Source organism: Chanodichthys erythropterus, chromosome 19 (assembly GCF_024489055.1).
Source record: "Chanodichthys erythropterus isolate Z2021 chromosome 19, ASM2448905v1, whole genome shotgun sequence".
Classification (NCBI taxonomy): Eukaryota; Metazoa; Chordata; class Actinopteri; order Cypriniformes; family Xenocyprididae; genus Chanodichthys; species Chanodichthys erythropterus.
In genome coordinates this window covers 10,345,172-10,372,794 of record NC_090239.1, presented here as the reverse complement: position 1 = coordinate 10,372,794, position 27,623 = coordinate 10,345,172, and the positions used below count along the sequence as shown (strand labels likewise).

The window sequence follows — 27,623 nt, the reverse complement described above, 5'->3', positions numbered from 1 at the left end:
AAAAAAGAATAATATGTAATGTAGAATTATCCCTGCACCCTCTCTCTCTCTCTCTCTCTCTCTCTCTCTCTCTCTCTCTCTCTCTCTTTCTACTCCTTTTGCTCTCTCCTTCTTTCTTCCATTAGATTTTTTTTCAAATGCCTGGAGGTCCATGGAGGGTTTTTCTCTTCCTTACTGCTGTTTAAAGAGATCACATAAAATAGTGGGAAAGACACAGGGGGAGCTGTAATTGTGCTGGAATATTGTAACTATGGAGACGAGCAGCCCAGTGATACCCTTCCTCTAGCTTTATTATAGGAGTTTATCATGACCGGTGTCAAGTTTATATGTTGAAATCACTCAGACTCAGGAGCTCCATGCTTCTTCTGCCTTGAGTGGTCTGAAGGGGTGGAGGGCAGCAAAGCAGTGGCAGCTGGTGGACTTCTGAAACCCTTTGGGTTTGATTTTAATTCAAGTTCAAGTTCTATTTACATTGTTTTCTTGTGCTATAAAGTTTTTATAGTGAACAGATTTTCGATAGATATGGTTTGTTGAATATATAAACACTCACTATCAACAAGTCATCAGTATAATATTTACTGTGCTTATATTGAACAAAGTCCCTTTAAGACAAGTCATTTCACTCGGCGGCCATCTTTGAAATGCCTCTCGGGCATCCTGGGCATCATGCAGCTCCTATCTCTTTGAATGAGGAAACATCAAATTCTCCAAAGCTGTTCACAAAGCTTTCGCTTAAATTTCATATTTGAAATAACCAATGAAATCTGACAGCTGTCATATATTTTATTTTATTTTTCAAACGCTCGAATCATGACAAAAAAAAAAACAGTATTTTTCAGGCTGGATCAAGCTAATGCGCATGCGCAGACCTAAATGCGCGTCTCTTTGGAGGCGCGCGTCTGACTGTTTCTATAGAAACCGGTGCTTCTAACGGCCGCTGCAATGACGTGATGACTTTACCAGTCGGCGATTGGCTCTTATTTAGAAGGCGGGACATATTCTGCCATATTGTGCGTTTCACTTTCTCCCATTCAAAACAATACGAGTGACACGTCTTGTGTTATTCTATAGTCTTTGAATTAAGGCACATTATGTAAATTTTCGCCACTAGAGGTCGCTTATTCAAAACAAAGGCATAGCTTGATAATGCTTTGATTTCGTTGACTCATGGTAGGTGTTGTCTTCACGTCTACAGCCAGTGGAAAAGAATCGGGAAGGGACTGATGATTAAATACATTACCATAATGAAAAAAATGAAATACTATTATTAATTGTGTATTAAGTGTTTTCACCAATTTAACACATTTAGGCCAATTTGCAAACTGGCTTCGTACAGTCAGCCAATCATGACTGTCCTGATGTGGAGGCACTGAATCCTCTCACCTGACTTTGCCTTTACTTTAATCAATTTTATGCCATGTTTTTGGAGCTCTATATTATACTATTATTTTCATATCTGCATCTTTACATCTTCTTATCTACAATAAGCACAGCCTCTTCGGCAAAATGCCCCTGAAGAAAAGACGAGAAACTGATGAGTCCTGATGCCCGTTCCACTGAATGTGCATAGAGATGTGAGTGTTTGTCCAAGGCAGAGAACATTGACCGAGATTTCTGTCCTTTAAGCACACAGAGCAGAATAGAATCAGTTTGCAATGGTTGTTTGACAGAAAATGAGAGTGTCGCTCCATTAATTAGCCAGGCAGAAGGAGAAAGTGTCCATACCAGCAGAACAGAGCAGCCACACGTCTCGGCCCACATCGGTGAGTCTTGACAATGGACTTTAAGAATTACGCATGCTCCTGGTGGACCACCTTCTCCATGCCGTCACAGCCAGCCTCGCTCATTATTCATCCTGCTATAAAGAGGAAAAAACAAAAGCACAGGGATGAGGAACATTAGCACATAATCACCCGTGTGTCTGCACCAGACATATGAAAGCAGCTCATCTTTACTTTTTTACATGAACGTATGAGGGGAGGAAGGGGGCGGGTGGTGATGAAGTGTTTGTCAAAGAGTTTTGCGGGCCCACACAACAAGGCATAAGGGAGAGATGTTGAGGAAGACACACTGATAGACCCCCACCTCTCCTCCATCTTTGACGTTAACCACCCCCTTTCTCAACTCCTTGTTTCTGTGCTCGGCTTGTGGCACGGAGTCATTTATACATGAGTGATTAGAGGCCTCAGAACCAGAGGATATATTCATTTCCTCTAAATGAGCTTTCAGTGTGTGACATTTTCGCATCTGAGTTTAAAGTGGCAGCGGTGGGGTGTGTTGGATCATATATGTGGGTGAATCACACAAATGTCCACATCACATTTGACCCCAAAATCAAGAAATTATATTTTTCTTAAAGACTGATTTTATATATACACAGCAAAATCTCCATAGTTAAATCAACTCTGCTCAGAGTACATATGGTCCCTCTCTAAATAGTGTTAAAGTAACACTGAAGCAGAGTTAAAGTTAATGAGATAATTAAGCAATTAATAAGGCTGTGACTGAAGTCAGTTGTAGTTCATGTGTTTCTCTTTTCTTCATTGATTCTGCTTGTTAACAGCAGGTGTTCATCACTAATGCACAATCATCACTTAATTAATTGCTTAATTATCTCATTAACTTTAACTCTGCTTTAGGGCTATTTTAACACTATTTAGAGAGGGACCATATGTACTCCAAGCAGGGTTGATTCAACTCTGGAGATTTTGCTGTGTATATATTTATTTTTGCTTTTTTTCAGATAAGTTTGGGTTATTTTCACAGTAATGACCAGTTCTCATTACCATCATGTGTTTGGATTTTTTTTTAATGTTATGAAATTTCCATTATTATCAATGTTGATTCTCATTACTATAATACACATTAAATTAGCATAAATTAAAGTGAGCACAACAAATACTAGAATTATGTTTAAACACTTAATATGTTTTAACGTTTATGTTAAACACTTAATACACAATTAATAATAGTCTATCATTTTTTTTTCATCATGGTAATGTACTTAATCATCATGAAAATATAACTATATTATACATCACAAGTTTTGTTTTTATTACTTTTCCCCCTGGTTTCACAGACTAGGCTTAAGCTAAAATGCATGTTTGAGCTGTTCTTATCTTAAAATATGTCAGTGCCATTGTTTTGTCCCAAGATGCGCACCAGTAATGCTTTTTTTCTAGGGTACATTTTTAAAAGCTACTTAAATGTCCTAATTTAACTAAGGCCTAATCCTGGCTCAGCCAACTCCTGAGCTATTATATTATATTGTGAGCTAGTCTGAATGCAAAACAAATGTTCATCAAGCGTTTTTTCATGCCACACAAACAGCAGATATCAATATCGCACATTGGGCAAAACTTTCAAAATCCAGCTGTAATACGGTCTAAGAGAGCAAGGGCTTGAGTGATTCACTCAGCATGCTGACTCAGTCGCTCTCTTGTTAATTAATGAAATTGCTTGAATGGTTTCAGGTTGGTGACTCATTGGACTGGTACAGTCATTGATATCTTCCTGTAGAGCGTGGGCGTCAAGCAATGTGCAGAGCCACCACACAGGATTGAGTGCTGAGTGCATGTGCTCGCATGGCATGTTTATCCACTTCATTATTTAGTGTTAATTAAGTTGGAAGCCTTCACCAGTAAGGCAGAACAGTAGCATCTGCTGCGGGACAGAGAAAAAGAGGGACGGACGAGCTTCCCAATCTGAGAGGAGGGGGCCACTTTTCACGACCGAGACGAACGGAAACGAGCGCCAACATGATAAGTCTTTAGTGGACCAATTAATGAAGTATGTAAGGTGGGGAGGGGCCAATGGGACAGGACAAAGTGCTGGCATCTGGGTGGGAAGCCCATTACAAGAGCCTATTCTGCTGTTTGAACACCCATAAAAGGTGCATTAAAAAAAAAGGGAGGCCCCCTTTAACACTTCCCTGTTGTGTACTAGCCGTCCCTCCGCACATGGGCATGACCATGGAGCAAAAGCGTCCAATAAAGGTTTAATGGTCCTACAGTCACAGGACGGTCGCCCCGCGCTCCCCAAAGTCCCCGGACTCTAATCGCCCGCAATTAAAAGGGAATCATGCGGGCAGGAAAACTGGCCAAATGCACCTCGGAGAGATCTTGTCAAGAGACAAAGGGGACCTCTAATGGTTTTTTAATGTAAATATTTGTTGACTTCAGCAACAGGGCTGTGGAATGTAAAAATCTGATTGAGGGAACCGGAGGACTTCTTTTCTTTGCCAAATGTAATTATTTTCAGTGCCGAAAAACTTTTCTCTCTGTAGAAGTGCTCTCGGAGGAGATGCTGTTAATGTTTATTTGTGCTGAGAGGAGGGAGCGCAGAGTCAGAATCGGGGTGCAACCATAAAAGAGGTCAAAGGTCACTTTGGTCCACAATCTTGTCTACTTCTACCCTCCTGGTCCTGTCGGCAGAGATACAAAAAGCTGCTCACCGCTGTGCATGGAGGTTCAACGTCTGCACCAGGAAATTGTGAATAGCAACTAAGCCGTCAGGTCCTTCTCAAAAACAAATTAGTATTCCAAATAGACCTGATTAAGTGAAATGAAAAACCACTGGGTAGAGTAAATACATAAAGCATCCCATCCTGACCACCCACATGCCATGTAAAAGATTTCTGCACTTAACAAACAGTTAGCACAGCCCTCAGAAGGAAAGCATTTTGACTACGGCTTTGATAGTTTCACATACTAACAGCAGAGATGTTGACTATTTTCATTAGGTGTCGTTAAGCAATGTGGAATAGAGATTTTCCTCATCCAATCCTGGGGGAAAAGGCGAGCAGGAGTTCAGCCTTTAATGTCTAATAACCCAATATAAAAATTAATCTCATAAGAATTTGCTGCAGTACATTTAGGTACATTCTCAATTAAAAATTCATGTTACCAGTAGGCTTCAGAGGTGGGTTATTTATTATATATTGGCATATGCTAAGAAATATGCCTCAACATATTCAGAGCGTGCGTCAGATTAAAAATTGATATTGCTTGTGGCCCTCAGACACAGAATATGCATCTAGTGGCATTGCTGTTTTTATAGGCTTACTTATTTGAGGGGTTTCAGCCAAACCTGAAGACATACTTAGGGGAATTCAACCTGATTGAACTTGTCACTTATTGTATTTAGATACAATGGTTACCTCAAACACACATAGTTATGTATTGAATGAGTTTGAAATTGCTTGCATTTTTCATATTAAAGATATTTGAAACAATTGCAAACATGCAAGAGGCGTTTACACAGCTGTCTGCTGCTATTAATCCCGTGCAAATCTGCACAGTATACCTTCACTGGTAGCTCATGTTTATGGTGTCTCCTGAGACTAGCAGAGAATGTGCATGTCTGAACCACATCTAGGATCAAATATCATCTCATCTATCTTCATGAGAGTTTGATTCTGACTGGGTTTGACAGCACTGAGACTTCACTGTTTTTGATAGTGAGCAGAGAATAAACTGAGAACAAAGGTATGTGCTGCGTATGTTCACGTACATGGAGTAAGTGGGCTTCGGTGTATTTCACCGCCTGACCGTGTATTGATATAGACCATTTCAGGTTTTCTGGAAAGCTCAGAGGACAAAAGTGAGTATGAGGGATCTGAGATGAGAAATATTAAGCAGACATCTGAAGAGTGAAGACTTGCACAGACAAGACTGCCATCTTCTGGCCTCATAGTGGCATCACAGTCCTGCAGACACATTTATGAGAAAGTACCTGGAATTTGAGGTTAGTGCATTTTGAAATAGAAAATTGCTTATATAGACAAATCATGTTGCTCTATTTTCACTGGTTTATGACTTAATTTATGTGTCTGTTTTCTTCTGTAACTAACCAGACAGGAAATTGTATTACCCACCAGAGTGAGAAGGTATCAGACTCATGATGCAATTCACTACAGACTCATTATCGTCAGTACATTGGTTTCAATTAATGCATGAGAAGTTTAATCACTCCCTAAAGACAGACTTAACAAGCAAGTATGTTACATTTGATCCTTTTCCCACAATAACTGCTCACTTCATTAAAACTTTCTCAGGATGGTGAATCTAAGCACACCACGATGGGCCAACAGACCTTCTACGGCAGCTCGAGTCCTCTCAGTTGCATTTTCTCAGAGCAAATTGGGAATTGATGGCGCTCACCAGCCTCTGAAAACAGATGGTATCACATCAGTGAAGGACTTCAAGGACTAGCTGTAGACAGGTGAGCCACTACAGCGAGCACAAATTGTCCTCTCTCTTTTGAAAAGTGCTTAGCTTGTCTCCAAGAGAGGCTTGGGAAGGGTAATGACTGTTATATAGCTGCAGAGTGATGGAAAATGGGTACTGCCGGACCATTTTGCTTTCTTTCGCACTGAGCTTTTAGCTCTCTCTCCTCCTGTTATTGTACTCTGCTTTCCCCCCCTCTGTCTCTCCATGGCAGTGGTAAAGCCTTAGAGAGATGGAGGGTTTCATAGAACAAGTTTGGCAATGAAGTGCAGAGGCAAAAGAGGTCGCTTACAGACAACACGGCCTGTCAAGCAGAGCACAAGGAGGATGGGGTTTAACAGAAAAGCAGACCCCTATGTCAGAGAGAACTAGCGAGAGAAACGAGATGAAAGATGTTGGGTAATCTCAGATGACTGGAGGGAAATCAGCAAACACAATAATGCATATTGTGAACAAATACACAGAATAGAGCACACGGTTAAAAAAAAAATGTTCTGAGTGAGCCTGGGCCCAATGGATATTGACTGTGAAAGTTTGGATCAAATGCATTTGAATTGTTTAAGCTTTCCAAAAGTTTTAGTTTATGTGTTTTGAGGTCTGGAATTGAAAAAAAAAATAACTTTGGGATTTACAGATGCGCTTCAGCTTAATATTTTTGATATCAATTATTGAAGATTGAGTGTGTCTGTAGAGCTACCAATGCTTGAGTTAGCCAAACTTTTGACTTGTATTTGACTTTCATTGCAGCAAGAACCTCACACTTAAATCGAAAAAGACCTTTGAGTTAATATGTGCAGTGACTGTTGATCTGATCTGTTTTTGTGTGCCATGTAAGTGGGTGGCCTGAAATTGTTTGGTTTTACAGAAACACTTTACTAATCAGGGGAAAATGTTATTTAATTTGTGGTTAAAATTTCTGTCTATCCAAAAGTCCTAAGTACCGATTATGTCACAGTCATAAAACAAGCAGAATATAAAGTATACTGTTCAAGAGTTTAGAAATTAATACTTTAGCAAGAGTACATTAAGTTGATCAAAAGTGACATTTATGTTACAAAATATTTAAATTTTTAAATAAATGCTATTCTTTTGAATTTTCTATTCATCAAAGTATCCTGAAAAAAATGATCACGGTTTCCACCCTGCCACATATTTAAAGTTGCTTCTGAATATGAATGAGATTTAAAAGCTACTTTTTTTTTTTTTTTTTTAAACTTGTTGGTCTGTTCCTCACGCACAGCTGTCATATGACTTCAGTATACTGTGAATATAGTACATGAGCCATATGAACCATTTTACAGAGCTTTTATGTTGCTTTTCTGTTCTTTTTGCATTTCTCTTTCACTTGATGGAAAAGTGCAGCATGAATATGAATCTTTTCTGTTCCACAGAAGAAAGAAAGTCATACAGGATTGGAGTGACATGTCGCTGAGTAAATGATGACTTTAAATTGTGATTTATCATTGTGACTATCATTTCAACCCCAGGTTGTGACAAGTGATTCTCCCTGTGATGTGTATTTTAAGTCATTTTGGTTAAAAGCATGTCTATTTGATCTCGTATCCAGGATCAGTGGACACTACATCTGCCTTTCAGTTTATCTATAGTATTTAACCTCCATTCCAACTGCCTAATTAATTAGGAACCAGCTCTTATTTACAATGATGACCTGGCGAGGCACGGAGATAAGAAGCCACATGGCCACAAATCCACAGTGGATTTAGAATCTCTGTCCGAGCCAGTGATATCTGGCTGCTGAATCTCATACTCGCCCCCAGCCAAACTATACTTCTTTTCCAGGGTATTTCTCTCTGATTTTGGATTTTGCTTGGCTCTGAGCTTTCCTCGTAGCCTGTGTTAATTACTTGGAGCTTCGTAATCCTTTTTTATGGCTTATTTTCCTTCTGTGGTCTTGGCTTGCTCATAAAAGCTTTATAAATCACTTTGCATATCTTCATCAAGGCAGCAAAAGGCAGAATCAGAAAAGTAGACAAAAATCTTGTCATTTATTTTTTTCTTCCTTATGTAATATTTGCTCCTCGTTCCTGCTAGTGGTTTGATGGCAGAGCTCCAGGACTTACGCTGAAAATCTAATTTGAGAGGCTAGTACAGAGCCAAGTCCAAGAGCCAAGTAAATCTGTTGGACCATATCGTTGGATGAGCATGAGCTCTCCACTATCACTGCTCCACATCTCATGACCAAAAATGTATTTATTTATTCTCTTTTTACGTATTTTTTTTCTTCTGTTTCTGTCTCTCTCAAGTTTTAATTTTATAATTTAGTGCTAATATATTGCTATTCAGTCATAATATCAATTTTTCGGCCAACCTGGAAAGGCTAATTTACCATGGGTTCCTTTGGGAATTTCGAATGGGTTTTTAGAATAGCAGTTTTTCGATTTATAAATAAAATAAGGTGTGTGGTTAACATTCCTTTCACATTTTGTTCGACATGATTTTGTAGCACCATAATTGCTAAGAAGTTGCATAACATCTTAACTGTGCAATTAGTCAAGCAGTATATGCAATTTTTGCAAAAGTCATGTTGGCCATATTTTATTCTTAAATTGAAAACTGCTATTAAAACAAATGAGAAACTCTTAAAGGTGCTAAAGAGGATGTTTTGTTTTATACATTTTTGCAATATTACTTGAAACTGTCTTTACTAACTGATAAAAGACTATTTATTAGGTGCACTGAAAGGAATAATATTAATATACATCATCTGTGCACGAGGTAGGGCCTTAAAAACATCAGCCAATCGTTTACGTGATCATCGCATAAACGATTGGCCCTCTGGCTTGTCAATCACTGCCGTGACGTTCCTTGTGAGAGACGAGCGCGGCTGCGCGCTCCAGTAACTTTCCACACTCCACAGGCGCCGCATGCAATGTTTTTGATAAGAGACAGGAGTAACAACTGCAGATTGTGAGTTACCTGCGGTGAGTCCGACATAATGAATCCAAAAAACACGACACAGCGAATGCCGGTGGTAAACACTCGTTTTCCAATACTCGTGCACGAGTTTTGGGAGGCGTTCCTTTGAAATTGTTCTTACACATGCGCTCATTTCAAAAACTCACTAACAGTCTTTGGATTCTCATTCGACGAAAAAATCCTCTCTATCACTTTTGAGGGAGTCCATGGCTCAGAAATGACAATTCTCTTAAAGGCACAATATTTTTGCATTAAAACATCCAAAAGCCACTAGCACAGCTCACTTGTGTACTTACACTATCCCAAATGTTTCCAATTTGCAATTTTTTTTTCCAGTGTAACGTCCCTCCTAACCACATCCCCTGTCATCAATGGCATCATGTCTGTGTTATCCTCGATTTCCACTTCTACTGCTGTAGAAACCATGGTAACACAGTGAGTGACATGTATTAGTATTAATTTAGCGTTAAACATTATGTCAGCTAATTCATTAGAATGAAATAAAATCATGTGATCAAGTGTAACGGTTATAAAACTTTATATCGTAACCTCATCCATAAACATGATTGATTTGCATCGGCAGTGGAGGTGAAGATGACAACTCCCACGATTCCATGCTCATTCACAGGCTACGCCTTTGTTATTGTTTAAAATATACGACCTCTAATGGCAAAAATTACATACTGTGCCTTTAAGAGTTATATTTGCAATAGGTTACAAAAATTAAAATAACAATAGTAAACTACAGTAATATTAACAAATACATTTTTAAAAATTTTATTTAAATTTTATTTTTAATAAAATTTATTTTTATTAATACAATTTATTTTTATTAATACATTTTATTTTTTGTGTAAAATAAAATAATTGAATCAGAAATTAGCAGTTAGCAAAAATATTTGAGGTAACAATTTATTAAAAATAATAATTATGAAAAAGTAAACTAAATTTGTCAATAATAGTAACAACTGTTAGATCACTCACATTGTCGCAGTTTCTCTCTCACACATTGTCACGGTGAAACTGTGGCTTGTGACACACTGAGTTAGTGTTAGCTTAACTGGCTTAAAAGAAAAGCACTCTCGGATGACACCTTAAAAGCGCTTTAAAAGCGAAGGAAAGTGGCCTGTTCAGTTGAGTGCACAGAAAGAGCGTGTGCCTGCTGAGTAAACACCCCCTCCTTCCCAGCAGCATCTGATGGCCCATCCAGATAAAGAGCCATCACAAGTGCAGCACACATCATCAGCATTTTACCCCAGTGCTTTTTAATGGGCAGGACAAACTCTGAATCCATTGCCTGTCGATGCATTTTATAGCTGCAATCAGACTAGGACCTGATGACTGTAGTTTTTGTGGACAAAATAGCCCTGCTATTGGCTAGATTGAAAATTGAATTTAAAATGATCTCTATTGGGTCCTTCCTGGGTGACTGCTGACTCTTGATACAGTCATTTTTTCTGTACCGTAGTCAGATCATTATCTCAAATTAATTCTATTCATTTTGAATGACCACATAAATTCCTGTACGGACAGCAATTGAAAATATCCCGGAAACTTATTTATTCACAAAGTTGTATCAGAGAAAGAATCAAACTGTTGTATACACCATAAACTGTAATTAATTACGTAAAGTGCTTTACCACCAGCAAGTTAGACAGTAAAAGTAAAAGGTTTCCAGGGGATTGCTAGAAATTCAGGAGCTCCCTCATTTATACTGGCAACATGATTTATTCCAGGGAAGGGGATAAAACTGTGGAAAATGGAGAACACACATCAAGTTTAATCACAAGACGGAGACAAAGTTGCAAAACCGCAGGCCAAGACTTGCTGTTGCTGAATGTTTAGGAATAGATTGCCCCAAAATGAACATTTTGTCATCATTTACTCTTCCCCAGTGTCATTCCAACCCCCATATTTTTTTTCTTATAAAAAAGGATTTTCAAGCTTCTGTTTTATATAAAAGGAAAGTGGAGGGTGATTTATACTGACAATTCCAAAAAGGCCAAGAAAGTATCATAAAAAAAAATAAAAAAAATCATGTGTCATTGTATCATTTTCTCTATTCTTCTAATCGGACAATTTCGTTTTAATTTAAACTTAAACTGTCTCGAATGCCATCAAGTTACGTTTTAAAGGTCAACACAATTGGCTGTCCCAATTAAATACATTTCATTTTATATATTTTTGTATTACAAAGCAACACTTCCACATATCAGAAATGAATATATTTTTAATTACTAATTTAATAATAATTATAAAAATGTTTTGAAATTTCTCTTGTAAGATTATTCGGTGACACTTTAGAAAAAGGTGCATTTGTTAACATCAGATAATGTATTAACTAACATGAACTAACAAAGAGCAATACATTTGTTACTGTATTTGTAAATCTTTGTTAACATTAGTTAATAAAAATACAGCAGTTTATTGTTTGTTCATGTTAGTTCACAGTGCATTAACTAATGTTAACAAATACAACTCTTGATTTTAATAATGTATTTGTAAATGTTGAAATTAACATTAACAAAGATTAATAAGTGCAGTTCATTATTAGTTCATGTTAATTAATGTAGATAACTAATGTTAACTAATGAACCTTACTGTAAAGTTTTACCAATTATTCAATATTATTCACCCAAAAAAATACAATTCTGTCATCATTTACACACCTTCATGTCATTTCAAACCTGTATGACTTTCTTTTTCCTGTGGAATGCAAAAGGAGATATTTTGAAGAATGTTGGTAACTAAAGCTTTGGTTACCATTGACTGCCATTGAATGGACAAAAGAAAAAGTCTTCTTTTATGTCACAGAAGAAAGATAGTCATACGGGTTTGGAACAACATGAGAGTGATTAAATGATGAAATCATATTCATTTTTTGAGGTATCTAGCTCTTGAAGTCCCGTTTAACTACACCACTAGATGGCGACAAGTAGCTATGTTGGCCTAAAGAGAGCTCGTGATCTAAACACTGTGATATTTCACACAGAAGTGCTTTTTGTTGTCTAATCTCCTCTGTTTTATATCCTTGAAAGCATTTTGCTATGAAGTGAACATCAGAAGAAGTACAGCAGGGTCTCCAAATCCTACAAGGCAGCATATTGCCAATGTTACCAAACATGTTACAAAAGTCTCTTACCCCTTCTGTCTTCTATATTTTAGTCTGACATAAACAACTGCAGACATACAGCATGGTTATCAAATCTGACATTGATTTAATATTGTCTTGTTGGATTAAGGAGCTATTCTGTATTTCTGTTCACAATAAAGCAATAATAATTCTAAAATTTAATATAAATTAAAAATTAAAACTGAAAACACAGCATTTTAACATTTAATGAACAGCGATTTCAACTGGCTGACAAAATTGTCAGTTTCCTTTAATGACAATGAACAAAACATTTACAAATTAACAATAATAATTAATGTGCTTCCTACTGAAGCCCCTGTTAGTCTTTTTTTAGAAACTGTTGACCACAGTAACCTGGTTCTTTTTTTAAAAGCTTTTAAAATAATGAGCTTTGGTTAAGACGTACTGTCCAGTTCATATGATTATTTTATAGAGTCCTTGTGCAAGACAGGAACAGATTTTTATAAAGTAAAACACATGGGAATAATTTATTTTATGAATATATCAAATCCACAATATCACTGCTTATACGCTGACTATGAAGTCTTACTGTGTGTTCACACCGCCGGCGGCGAGAGCGTCAAAGTGACAGGAAGTCATTCATTTTCAATGAGAGCCCGGCGGCGAGCTCCGGCGAGAGCGGCGCGGCGCGTCTTGGACTGTGAGAGCGGCGAGGAGAGTTGAAATCAGGTTAACTTTATGGTAATGAGCTATGACGCGGTTCGGCGGCAACCAATTGGAATGTAGTGGTCCTCGCTTGAGAGGCTTCCGATTGGTTGACGCGACTTGTCATTTACTTTGACCCTCCCGACGGCGGCGGTTTTTTTACAGTCTATGGTTTGAACGAACAGTACAGCGTTGTTGGCAGGACGGCCAGGGCGACTGTTGACGCTCTCGCCGCCGGCGGTGTGAACGCACGGTTACTGGTTCTTCCATTTATACAAATGTAACATTTATAATACAGTACATTCAGAGACACCATTAAGGTTTTGTCATTGATGATTGAGTTATTTTTTCTTATTCTACAATACAGTACATTATAAAAACATTTAATAAATCTAATAAATTATTAGGCATTATTTCATCTTCTCTGAAACAATGTACTTCAGCATGTTATCTTATATAATATAGTATATTACAATACATAATATTGTGACATTGTAGCAATGACCATTGTAACAATAACCTTTACCATTTTTGTCAAATAGCACCAGAGTTAAATGGTCAGACACACAAGACACTCCAGTACTGGATCATAAAGTTAAATCAAGGTCTCTCCTCAGGTACCATGTAAGACTGTTTAAAAAATTACAAAAAAAAGAATAACAAGAAATAAATCTTTGCTGTCCATCATTTTTGCTCTGCTCAACCTTCTGACTTTGCTTTGATAAGGTGACCAGTAAATGTGATGTAGGTGTCAAAGTCATCACTGAACACGGCGTTCTCTCTCTCCCCCTTATAGAGCCGAACCCACACCTGGTCGTCCCTCTCCAGCTCCAGCATTAGGCTCTGGCTCTGCATGATGGAGCGATCGCTGGGCTGCGCATACAGGATGGCCATCTCCTGCTCGTTCTTCATCACATGCAGGTACGTTTCCTTCTGGTTCCAAGTGTGTGCGTTTAGGCTGAAGAAATAGATGCCGGGGACGTAGCAGAAGAACTTGCCCGTGAACATGTTGAAGTGGCCGTACAGGTTGACAAACTCTGTGTCGAAGATCATGGTCTGGTAGTAATCGTTACTGTGCAGGGCCTTCTTGCGGCCCACGGAGAAGGCAGCGTAGTAGGACTTACAGGGTTCTCCGGGGGCACCGATGCTGCCCTTGATTCCCTTCACGCCATGGGGCCCTCGGGGTCCAGTTTGCCCTGACTTGCCCGATTTCCCATAGGGTCCTCGGTCGCCAGTGTCTCCCTTTTCCCCTGTAAGGGAAGGAATGTAGCAGTGAGTTCAATGTGTTTTATAATTTTAACTAGCGTCATTATAAAGGTCTTTTACATTCTTTATTGCTGATTTATCAAGTCTTGCTTCCTGAAACCTTGTGTTTGGGTCAAGCTTTGGAGGGTGTTTTATTAAACCTCAAATAATTAAAAATGATGGCTTTCAAATGACATATAATGGTCTTGTTTGTGTGGAGTGAAGACTGGAGCATTACATAGAAGATGGCGCCAATCTCACAACCATTTTTCTTCTGATGTTTGTGACAGTTTGGCCCATAAAGCCACTTTCTGTGGTGGTTTGTCCTTTTTGGTGCATGCTTTCCTGCCCACAGAAGCACCCTGTGATTAACCAAGCCTGGCCTATATCATTTACAGCCAGTGAGATATTCAAGTTTATCCACACAATTGAATACAGTTAAAGACAGTCAACAGATTATGTAAGTTGTTCTGTAAATGTAAGCTTTTGTTGTTTTGTACAATTATCATCCTTAAAATGGAAGAAATTTACCTTGTGATTTGTATATTTTACAGTTTTTCTCAGTCGCTTTGGTACATTTCTCAGATCAGAATTGAAATTCTCAAAACTACCTGTTCAATTCTCACATCATTGTGTCACTTGTGCACATCAAAAAAGCAGTTTCTCATTTCTTTGAACAAGTTGCAAATGCTTTGGTACATCCATGCAAATGATTATGTACAATTCTCTGTTGTTTCCTACATTATCAGTTGCTTATGTCATGTTGATCAAAATGTATTATATTGGGTCTCTGTTGAATAGTCTCACCCCCCACAACATTTAGGCACAAGCTCATAGCATAAGTCTTTACATGCAAAATGGTTGAACAAGTTATCATAATATGTCAAGCATATTTCTATACTTTCTATATTTCCATTAGACTTTTTTCTAAATCTGTCCTGAATTGGTAAATTGCTCCCAGGTGAATCTTGACGACATGACATGACTCAATGACTCAATGACATGTTCTGTCAATAAAATACAGTACAAACAGTAAGAGAGTAAATTTGAATCTTTTCCATTCTCTTTTTTACACTCACACATACACTAAGATGTAACTTATAATTGACAATAATTGTCATCAAAACTTTAGCCATAGTTTCTATCAGAACGTCCCTCCAGAGTAAACGGTTATATTGAGAACATGACTAAACAATTTGACTGTCTTATCCGTACACAATGACACAAGGACTTGTCATTCTGATGGCACTGACATGTTCATTGACACAGATATTTACTTTTGAGAGATGAACTAAGGATTTTGAGTAAGAGAGTGGCTTTTGCAGGTTATCCATGGTGTTTTGCTATTTGTACAAATTGTTTTGAGAAATGCACTTACTGTTTTGCAAATTGTGAGTTTGATTCGAGAAATGTACCAAAGCGACTGAGAAAAACTGTAAAAAAATCCCTCAAAGCCGAACATTTAAAGTGTAGATTTTGACAGTTTGTACCTTTTAGAATGGTGATGTTTATCTGTGGCACAATCTGGTAGTGTGGCTGTGGACTGGCGTACCGAGGGGGCTCCTCTGCAGGGTCACAGCATCGCCTGCACTCTGTTCCACTAGAATCACAGTAGGAAATAATAATAATAATGATAGATAGATAGATAGATAGATAGATAGATAGATAGATAGATAGATAGATAGATAGATAGATAGATAGATAGATAGATAGATAGATAGATAGATAGATAGATAGATAGATAGATGATTGATTGATTGATTGATTGATTGATTGATTGATTGATTGATTGATTGATTGATTGATTGATCAGAGAAAGTACCTGCCATCTCTGTCTGTGGATCTCTGATTATCTCTGGGCTCGTACGGGTCTTGCTCCGCATCTCGGTATTGAGTAACGTATGGCTCGGCCCATTTGGCAAACACCACCACCAGCAGTAACAGGTTTGACGCTAGCATCTGAGACAAGAAATAATACATAATTTGCATAAAAGTTAAAAACTGGCATTTTGTATAATTTTTGTATTTTAGTTAAGTCTACATTTATGATGTTCCATCGATGGTCCTGTTCAATTTGCATATTTCCTTTAATAATATTAATAGTGGGTGTACTGATTGCATATATGTACTACTTTTCACTAGGTTTGTGGTCAGGTATTTTATTTATTTATATATATATTTGAAAGAATTTAATTTTATTCATCAAAAATATATTAAATTGATCAAAAGTAAAAACATTTATAAACATTTATATGATTTCTATTTCTAATAAATGCTGTTGTTTTGAACTTTGTATTCATTAAAGAATTCTGGGAAAAAATGTATCAGTGTTTCCACAAAAAAAAATACTTAGCAGCAACTGTGATAATAATAATAAATGTTTTTGAGCAGAAAATCAGCATCCTAGAATGATTTCTGAAGACTGGAGCAATGATGCTGAAAATTCAGCCATTACAGCCTTTGCCATTACAGGAATATATTTTTTAAATATAATAAAATGGAAAACAGTTATTTTAAATTGTAATAATGTCACAATATTATTTTTTCACTGAATGTTTTGATCAAATAAATGCAGCCTTGTTGAGCATAAGAGACTTCTTGTAGATCCCAAATTTTTTAATGTATATACAGTATGAATTGTGATGATAATTAAATCAATTATAAAAATTAATACAAAATATTGAACTGGAACACTTCATTGAAAATTTCTCTGAGCATAATTATTAATCTCTGCACACTCATAGGTCAAAGATCATAGTTAGGATTTTATGAGTATCACATGTTTAGTGCTGTTGGATGGTAGGAACATGATAGAAGACTGTGTTATAACATAACATATTTAGTACCATCCTTGCTGTATGTTATGTATCTGCAAAGGACCAGCTTTGTTATTCAATCTCAAGCATTTGACTTATGATAGCATTAGCAACAACAAAATAGTTTTCAGGTCAAAGCTACAGTATGTAGAAATCCAACCACCATTGTGGAATTTCATAAACAACCGTCAGGTGATGAAAGCTGATGAAAGGCTCCCACAACAATTTGTGTGAATTTAAATTCTTTCTGTTATAAGAAAACATGAAAACATAGCCTGAAACGTTACGAAACCAATGACAAGATGTCTCGGAATTTTAAATTGGCACTCACTTGATGTTCAGATGAAACTATAAATCTCTATCTCATCTTTTTTAGGACACCAAACTAAATCAATTCAGCTTGTTTTCTGCCTTTCCAAACCATGAAGCAGAAAGTCATCTAATGATCAGTCTTGAGCAGAAAATATTACACTTAATGAAGCAAGACATGAGCCAAAAATTCACTTAAACTGAAGAGAAAGTCTTTTAAGGCCAGTCTCAATCCTTCTTTAGTCTTGTTGGTATTGGTAGCTTTTCCAGTAACAAGCTTTTATAACAAGTAGTATGTTTTTCTGGGTTTTCTATCACATTTGCGCTCATCCAATAATCAAACATACTCTCAAATCATCCACTTTCTCTCTTATATGTAGTTCTGGTAAGTGATTTAAAATCATTTTCAGATGGTTCATTTGAGTCTTTTCAGGGACATTCATTGCCATACTGAAATATTTAGTTAAATGCTATTCATAATTGTTTTCAAGTCAGTTATATAAAGTAGGGTGTTTGCTAGTTTTATTAGTTACATTTGCATTTTATCTGTTCTGGTTTAAGGCTAAGTTAAATACTACTTGTCTTTTTGTCAGTTTAATCATTCACTGATAGCAAAAATAAATTAACTAAATTAATTATTATTTATTTCATTACTATTGTCACAGTAAATAGCTTTTTAAATGGTTAGATACAGTATAAGAGTAGAAAATCAGATCTAATCAACTGCTTAAATACATTATCAGGCCTTTATACACATGCATTTCTGTCCTAACGGTTATTTCTTTTATTGCTAGCTGTCCCACTAGCAAAATTATTTGCATTTTTGCATTTTTTTTGTGCTTGAGAACACACTGAAAAAATCCCACAAAGTTGATAAAAAGCCCATATTTTGTGAGGTAGCTGCAACAAAATGCACAGCAATCCAAAACACTTTACAACCCATACAAGCACTGATCAAGGCCAGAATGAGCTCCAAAAACTTTATGTGGTGAGAATCGAAACACATTTATAACTGATTATAAATATTGCATCAAAATTCTTCTATAAAAACATAACAAACAACTCTCCATGATCCATGGCCTTGTTAGATTCACAATTAAAAGGTTCATGAATAAAATATTTTTCTTAGTTACAAAACAAAAATGTATGTACCTCCTAAACCTTGTACATGCTTTGCAAGAAAGAATTAGATAATAAAAAATAAGTTGAAAAAAATGCTCATGAATGTTTTTGCACCATGAAGGTTTTAGAGTGAAATGTACATAAACGGTGAGGTCCAAAAGTCGAAAACCACATGAAAATTCTAAATCTATCTTTCTCTAAACAGAAAGATGCTCCTTTTTTTCTGGTGTGTGACACACTGACAGTGAACAAAATAAATAATCATGTTTTATGGAGTTGAACATGATATACAGTGGCATGAAAAAGTATGTGAACCCCTTGCAGAATCTGTGAAAATGAAAATTAATTTAATAAAATAAGAGGGATAATAAAAAATGCATGTTATTTTTTTGTTTAGTACTGTCCTGAGTAATATATTTTACATAAAAGATGTTTGCATTTAGTTCACAAGACAAAACAATAGCTGAATTTATTAAAATAACCCCATTCATAAGTATGTGAACTATTGATTCTCATTACTGTGTGTGGTTACCTGATGATCCACAACTGTTTTTATGTTTTGTGATGGTTGTTCATGAGTCTCTTGTTTGTCCTGAGCAGTTAAACTGAGCTCTGTTCTTCAGAAAATTCCTCCAGCTCCTGCAGATTCATCAGTTTTCAAGCATTTTTGCATATTTGAACCCTTTCCAGCAGTGACTGTAGGATTTTGAGATCTGTTTTTCATACTGAGGGACTCAAATTCAACTATTTAAAAAGGTTCAAACATTCACTGATGTTCCAGAAGGAAACACGATGCATTAAGAGCTGAGGGGTGAAAACTTTTGAACAGGATGAAGATGTCACAATTTTTCTTACTTTGTTTAAATATCATTGTTTTTCATTTAGTACTGCCCTTCAGAAGCAACAGAAGATACTTGCATGTTTCCCGGCAGAAACATTAAGTACAATTTACCTTGATATTTGAATTCAAAAGTTTTCACACCCCGACTCTTAATGCATCGTTTTTCCTTCTGGAGCATCAGTGAATGTTTGAACCTTTTTTAATAGTTGTGTTTGAGTCCCTCAGTATGAAAACACAGATCTCAAAATCCTACAGTCACTGCTGGAAAGGGTTCAAATATGCAAAAATGCTTGAAAACTGATGAATCTGCAGGACCTGGAGGATTTTTCTGAAGAACAGAGCTCAGTTTAACTGCTCAGGACAAACAAGAGACTCATGAACAACCATCACAAAACATAAAAACAGTCGTGGATCATCAGGTAACCACACACAGTATTGAGAATCAACGGTTCACATACTTATGAATGGGGTTATTTTAATAAATTCAGCTATTGTTTTGTCTTGTGAACTAAATGCAAACATCTTTTATGTCAAATAAAACGACAGTACTAAACAAAAAATAACATGCATTTTTTATTATCCCTCTTATTTTATTAAAATAATTCTCATTTTAATACTACATCATGTTGCTCACATGATCATCCAGCCTTTAGCCCATGCATCATGTTGACTATGCACAATTCAAACATGCCATAAAGTATTTAAAACTATAGACTGCATATAATACTGAGATGAATGAAGGTTTCCATAGGGGCCGCCACACCGCAGTCACCCTTCTCTAATAGTGAGGTTGAAGAATGACGTGCTACATCCCACTGTTTAATAAACTCACTCAGATGAAGCCTGTGTTCTATGTGTATGTGTGTGTTTTAGAGTGATGTTTAATAAGAAAAGGTCACATCACTCAATTTAGTCTGAAGTTCAAAGCAGTTTTAGGGCAGCGCTTTGAGGTTGTGCACGTCTAATCCTCTATAAGCTTATGATGTGTTCACCTGGGTATATCATCTGACCATCTTTTTTGTATTGCACACATATGTGCCTATGATATAGCCAAAGGCTTGTGATTAGATGCTGTGTAAATAGTGGTGTAAATACTATCATGCCGCATTTTAGCCATTATCACAAAATAAACCCATTACGGGTAATACAAGACCCAAATGTTTCAGCTTGATCACATTTTCATTTTCAGTGTATATATGTATATACAGTATATGTGTTATATATTTTTTTTACTTTTTTGTCTCGAAAGCCAGATTCTAACTTAGATTGCCACGCACAAAAATATCAATGCTTGTGCTGCATCCTCCAGGCCACTTCTCTGGCATCAAAAGCACATTTTTTTCTGGTGCCTTTTGGGCTTCAAATTACTGCTGTTTCCTTGATTATCCTCTTTTTCATGCTCAGCCATGTTTACAGTCCCACATCTGATATTCTGGCATGAGAATCCCTCTCCTTCCTGCGGATGTCGGGGTCTTGAGGTCATGTTTACATGTTCAGCACATCACTGAGTCCTCCTTTAGTTCAGGCCCAGTCTTCTTGGCTCAATCACAAACATCTACCCCAACCTTTTTAAATGCGTTACATAAGTAGAGAGTGTTTTCCACCCTTCTTCTCCAGAGGACACCATGCTCTATGTATCATTCTCAGAACATCTAAAAGTCCCTGAACCCTCTGTGGGTTTGAAACAGTGAGCAGAGAGCCAAGAGTCAAATGCATAAACATTTGCCTGCTTTCTTTAGTCATATATTGTAATCAGTTTTGGCCACTGAAGCTTCAGATTACTGAAAATTAAATATTTCAAGTCGCATGTAATCACAATTGGCCTTATTTACTTTATCATTTCAAACTGCTGGTTGTATTTTGAACAATTCATTGGTGTATTTTATTCCAAACTAAAATGATTTCAAACAAAATAAAACTCTTCAAACTTTAATCAAAATATAAGAACTTGCATTTTACTGTTCGAAAAAAATGGGTTTTAGAAACGTGTCCCAAACTCTCTGGGTGTCTTCCATTGGTTGGACAAGCAGTTAAGCCGCAGTCACACTAGACTTTGAGTGCACAAAATTTCTACGGACACTGCAACGGTCATGACATGACATCACACTCTGCGGCATCTTTTTTTTATAAACATGAATTCAACATATAACAAATAGTAATACATTCAAATGTAAAAATATACAATATACTCGACTTTACTGCAAAAATATGAGTTCTTTTAATCAAGAGGTCATATTTCTGGTTATTACATATTAATGTTGGTCATGTCTTCACATGCGTTTGTGAGAAAAATATCCATATTTAACAAGTTATAAAGTAAAATCCTGCGTTATACGTCGCGTAAGTTGCGCTTAAGCTAGTTATTTTATTTTATAATGTGTTAAATATGGATATTTTTCTTACACAAACACATCACTTCATTTCACAAGACCTTTATTAACATTCCCGAGCCATGTGGAGTATGTTTATGACGGATGGATGCACATATTTGAACCAATCTCGTGACCCCCGTTCACTGCCATTATATGGCTTGATAGCGTCAGGGTGTTTATTGATATAACTCCAATTTTATTCGTCTGAAAGAAGAAAAGTCATGTACATCTAGGATGGCTTGAGTGTGAGTAAATCATGGGGTAATTTTCATTTTAAAGTGAACTAATCCTTTAATCCCAACCCAAACTCATGCATTGGCCAGTGTATTTTTAGTCAGCCCAGTTGCTACTGGTGCTGGTACAGAAATTACACACTTCACCTTTTTGAAACTACATGGTGAACATTATAAAAGGAAATGATGTAGGTTTTTCCATGTTCCCACATTCCTAAACTGCAAACAGCCATTGAAAGGTGTCATAACAAATTTCCATTGTGTTATCACAACAGATCATAATAACTATTTACTAATCTGCATTGTGCTTTTTATCATCCCTACACAATTCCGCAGGCATGCAGTGGCGTGTCTGATCTATGAGGTGTGGCTTTGGTGGATTTTCTCAGTGGAAAACAAGTGTGTGGTCTCAGGTCAATGATCCTGCTGAATCCAGCGTGGATAAACGTCGGCCAATTCTTTGGTGTTTGGTTCTGGATCATATTTAAGGTGAGGCCCACCAGGTGCACTGTAATGCTTTTCTAAATTCTCTGTCTGAGGTCAGCAGCTGAACATAAACAGTTTGTCGCCATGAAATTAGGTCTCTTTGGCTACAGACATTAGGTACTGGCTCCATTCTTGGTGGCACTTTATTTTATATTTTACAGTCCTGTTCCACATGTACATACTATGTTCTTATTATAGTTATTACAATAACTGGGTAATAACAAGGTACTAACCATGAATCTACCCCTAAACCTAACCTTAATCCATGTATTTACCTTATATTAACCAGTACTTTCTTAAGTACAGTATACTGTAAGTACTCTTAAGTGCACATACTGTAAAATAAAGTGCAACCCCTTTGGGTTTGGGTGTGTGAATAAACGCACCCCAGTGACCTACTTTAAACCACATACTGAATACTTCTGTCACTAGTCATGAACATTTGAAACCCCCATTTGCCAGGTTCAATCTACCATGTACCCTTTCCTTTTGGACATGCTTGGACCAACCTGTCCTTTCAACCATTCTCACGTTCAAAACCTTCCCAATTCTTTGCGGCTGTTTCTTCAGAGGAAGTTGAATGAACCGCAAGGAATGAAAGTGAACATGACATGGTCTGTCAACGGAGTACATAAACATCCATCTATTTAAAGCAACGGTCTTCTTTGCTTTCTGAACTTCCTCGAGTTCATTCGGATACTAGTGTTATCAGAAAAGACAAGCTCTTGAAACACAGCTGGACTCATGTAATTTGAGTGTAAAAAAGTTAACTTTTTCCATACTTTCTTTGAGAGAATAACACATATTGGCCTTGTGGAAAGACTCCAGCGGCCTCCCCAGTCCCATTGAGTTATTCTCCCCTCTCCTAGTCATTTTTTTTTTAAGTGCAGACAATTGCTGGGGGTGAACTTCAACAATCCTGTCGGTTTTCAAACAAGGTATTGAATAACATCATGTACCTGTACCAGCAAGTCTCTACCCTTTGTCTTATAGGGGATGTACAAAAACAAGTTTCCACCTTTTGATTGTTTGGTCATGGGCATTCGGTCATGTTTGAAAGGAGAAGAAGGTGAAGGATAGTTCATGAACAGAATTAAAAGACAAATTGTGGTTTCAATGTCAAATTGCCTTGACTTTATAAGCACAATCCTGGGCTGCCATAAAATGCAATAACATCAAATACCAATCTGAATGTAATGGACTATGTTTGGAACTTGCCAGCCATTTAATAAATACTTGTTTAAATGAAATTTAATGATTTAAAACAGACATTCATCACACTGGATATGGATGAGCGCTCATTGGACATACTATACACTTCAGAAATTGTAAGAGTGCTATGTTCATATATTATTTTGAACACAATCATGGGGTGGTGACATTGCCCATGTGTCTGGAAGAAGAGTTTCCCCAAACAATTCACACATAGAATCCTACAGATCATTGTAACTTTTCTAGTGTTTAACATTTTACTTGAAATAGACACTGCTGGATTTGGTGCTGTCCCTGACTTCAAAGCTAACAGTTTTTGTGGTCACTTTGAAGTCTGTGTGGCAAAACACTGAGGTCAGTTTCACCCTTGACCCAATATAAGCCAGTGTGCCTTAACTTAGACATCCTCCATGGTTCAGTGAACTGAAGAAAAACATTCATCTTCAGCTTATCTTTTGCAACTCATTTTACTTCCAAAATGTATGGAAGCTTGTTTCCACCACAAAATAAAAAAATAAATAAAAAAATAAAAAAATTTGCGACAACTTTTCTCAGAATTTCGAGTTTATATCTCGCAATTCAGACTTTATAACTCACGGTTACGAGTTTATATCTTACAATTCTAAGAAAAAAGTTAAAACTGTGGAATATAAACACAATTGTGAGAAAAGTTATAATCTTTTTCTTAAACTCACAATTGTAAGTTAAGTCAGAAGATAGCCATGATATCAACTCTAAATTGCAGGAGAAAATCTAAAAATATAAATTTGTAATTATGCAAATGTATCTCCGTTTTGAGAAAAGTCACAATTTCTAGCATTTGCGACTATTTCTCATAATTGCAAGTTCTCACAGTTCTAAGAAAAAAAAATTTAGAGTTCATATTTCACAATTCAGATTTTTTTTCTTAGAACTGTGAGATATAAACTCACAATTGTACGGAAGAGGATTAGGGCCAAGCAATAATAAAAAAGTAAAAACCATCTCGAGATTAAAGTTGTTAAATTTCGAGAAAAAACTTGTTACATTTCGAGAAAAAAGTCGAAATAAAATGTTGAGAATTAACTCATTAAATTACGAGAAAAAACTCGTTAAATTTCGAGAAAAAATTCGAGAAAAAAATGTTGAGAATAAACTCTTTGAAAAAAATCAGAAAATTTCGAGAAAAAAGTCGAGATAAAATGTTGAGAATAAACTCATTAAATTACGGGAAAAAAATAATTAAATTTCAAGAAAAAAGTTGAGATAAAATGTTGAGAATAAATTCATTAATTATGAGTTACGAGTTTTTTCTCATATTTTAACAAATTTGTTCTCGTAATTTAACAACTTTTTTCTCGTAATTAATTCTCAACATTTTATCAACTTTTTTCTTGAAATTTAACAAGTTTTTTCTCGTAATTTAATGAGTTTATTCTCAACATTTTATTTCGACTTTTTTCTCTAAATTTAACGAGTTTTTTCTCTAAATGTAACAACTTTAATCTCGAGATGGTTTTAATTTTTTATTATTGCTTGGCCCTAATCCTCTTCCGTACAATTGCAAGTTAAAGTCAGAATTCCGAGATATAAACTCAAAATTGTGAGAAAAGTCAGAATTGCACATTTATATCTTGCAATTCTGACTTTATAACTCACAATTGTGATATCTCCGTTCTGAGAAAAAGTCAGAACTGCGAGTTTATATCTCACAATTCTGAGGGGGGAGTTTGAATCTCGTAGTTCAGACTTTATTTCTCAGAATTGTGAGATATAAACTTGCAATTCTGAGAAGAAAAAGTCAGGTTTGTGAAATATAAACTCACAATTGTGAAGAAAAAGTCAGAATTGCGTGGTAAAAAGTCATAGTTACTTTTTTATTCCCTGGCTGAAACAAGCTTCCATAATAATGTGATATATTGCAAAGTGAAACAAAAAAAAAACATATTTAATGAGAAGAAATGCAGTGGTTTTTATCTACTGGGAATTGATTGTAACATGCACTGGTGAACTATTCCTGATGAACCCCTGCTCACTGCCATTTAATGTCTTAGGAGGGGCCAAATCTGTAAAATGATGCAAGAAAACTCTGTTACACAACTTCTGTTATGTAGTTTGGAGAATTTGTTGGGGTTGAAAGCAATCTGGTGTAGCACTAATCATCATAGTGTCATATTTCCAGTTGCAAGAGATGAGGCAATATGAACTTGGCTTTGTGATGGCATGCCTCCAGAATTCCTGTCCTAGATTCGGTTCCTGCACCCTGTGGCAGTGCTACTCGTTCCATGGATAATCAAAAATACATTTTATGATTTCTTATGTCTCCATGAAATTTACAATGCCCAGATTTAGTAGATATTCCTCAGGGATAAGGTGGGATCTGTCACTAGCCAAATGAATTAGTTTTCATTACTTAGTAATATTAAAACCACATGAAACCCAGGGTGTTGTTACATTCAAAAATATTTAACCCAGCTGTGTCCTTTCGCCTTGCACCTGCTGTTAAAATGTATATGCGTGCATTTGCTTGTTGGACCTAACAGTCATCTTGACATTGCCTCAAAATAAAACACATACAATTATAGATCTGAGTGAGCAACCAACAACACTCAAAAAGTGAAATAACTATGCTATGTTAATGTACTCATTCACTTTCACGGTGCATTTAAAAGTCAGACATATTGTTTTCCATTAGGATTCAGTTTCCCTGGCATCTGGAAAAGGTTTTAACACCATTTCACTTGCCATTATATGTAACCATGTTATGAACAGCCTCCATTTACGAAAATGAAAAGACATGCAGTATTATTGTAAACTTCTAACCCAAAACATCCTGATGAACATCTCCTACCTTTATCTTGGCAGGTCCAGACCTGAGGGTGCACAGAAGCTCTGCTGGGCTGCACTGAGGATGCTTGCGTTGACTGGGCCGCACTGCTCTGTTTCTCTGAGAGTCTTCTTGCCTGCCAGTGTTTTCAAAACATCTTCCTCCTGCACTCCCAAACTCAGCATGCCATGAGGAGCCAGGGGAAAAAAGTGCAGAAAAGAAGCAGAACGAAGGGAGGAGCATGGATGCATCCAAGAGGGTGGGGTGAAATGAAAACAACAAAAAGGACAAAGTGAAAAAAAGGGGCTAGAGCAGACCAACTGGAAGCACAGAAGGCTGTGGAAAGAGAGAGAGAGAGAGAGAGAGAGAGAAGAGCAGTGCCATATAAAAATTGTGTCCCACCTTGTTCCCAGACTTGTCAGACAGCTGTTAAGTAGCTGCTGTTAGTTTCAAAGAATCTTTTAAAGAGCAAGATTAGCATTTTAAGAACACTAACATTTCAGTTAAGATTATCTGGCTATAAAAATAGAGAACCTAGAAGCATACTGACAATAAACTGAAATACTTTGAACTGAAGATTATATGCATTATAAATGTGATTTATTTTGTTAGTTTGCTCATTTTAGCCAAGAATCAATTCTAGAATGTCTGAATCGCCAGTTAAAGCTGAACTACAACAGTCAGTATTTACTACATATAAGTCATTCAGAATGTATGACTCTAGAGATTACATCATTTCAATAGGATAATTTGGCTGAAATGTTGTTTTTTCCCATCACATAGAAAAAGAACATAGTTCCAAGGCATTCAGTAATGGGAAAACACAAATTGCTGTTTTGCAACTGTGCTGTGAGGGGTAAAAGTATACTGTCTTTTCTTCTTTTTGTGTTATTTTTTTTATGCATCTTATATATATATATATATATATATATATATATATATATATATATATATATATATATATATATATATATATATATATATATATAGTCAAACCAAAAATTATTCAGACACTAGATATATATTTTTTTGTTTTTACTGGTGCAGGACACTATAGTTCATTTATGTAAGTGAGGATAGCAAAATAAAGTTGATAAAATAAATACCAATAAAATTGATAAAAATCTGGAACCAGAAATTATTCAGACACTTGACCATGTTTTGCTGAAGTGTTTTCTGACATAGTTAGGATTAATTTTTTCTTTTCTTTTTTCATTT

The 27,623-nt window shown here is 36.3% G+C and overlaps 1 protein-coding gene across 2 annotated transcripts; it reads right to left on the bottom strand.

Moving 5' to 3' along the window:
- Nucleotides 1-1,005: 1,005 nt before the first annotated feature.
- On the bottom strand, nt 1,006-26,724 carry c1qtnf1 (C1q and TNF related 1). Of its 2 annotated transcripts, XR_010892658.1 has the most exons (5): nt 26,430-26,724; nt 16,031-16,167; nt 15,699-15,808; nt 12,848-14,213; nt 1,006-1,858 (listed from the first exon to the last, which is right to left on the bottom strand). XR_010892658.1 is itself a non-coding variant. In XM_067369432.1 (4 exons), the coding sequence occupies exons 1-4, from the start codon at nt 26,646-26,648 to the stop codon at nt 13,663-13,665; spliced, it is 1,017 nt and encodes a 338-aa protein (XP_067225533.1). In that variant the 5' UTR covers nt 26,649-26,724; the 3' UTR covers nt 12,519-13,662. The 2 variants fall into 2 exon arrangements, 1 of the variants encoding a protein (XP_067225533.1); XM_067369432.1 differs by lacking the exon at nt 1,006-1,858 and having other exon boundaries at nt 12,519-14,213.
- Nucleotides 26,725-27,623: the final 899 nt, after the last annotated feature.

What these genes read in the sequence shown, in the direction of transcription:
- c1qtnf1 (XM_067369432.1), bottom strand. Translation starts at nt 26,648, where the DNA reads ATGCTCCTCCCTTCGTTCTGCTTCTTTTCTGCACTTTTTTCCCCTGGC. An exon ending in TCCACAGACAGAGATGGCAG is followed by an intron (nt 15,809 to 16,030) that starts GTACTTTCTCTG and finishes CTGTGATTCTAG; the next exon opens with TGGAACAGAGTGCAGGCGAT. An exon ending in AAACATCACCATTCTAAAAG is followed by an intron (nt 14,214 to 15,698) that starts GTACAAACTGTC and finishes CTTCCCTTACAG; the next exon opens with GGGAAAAGGGAGACACTGGC.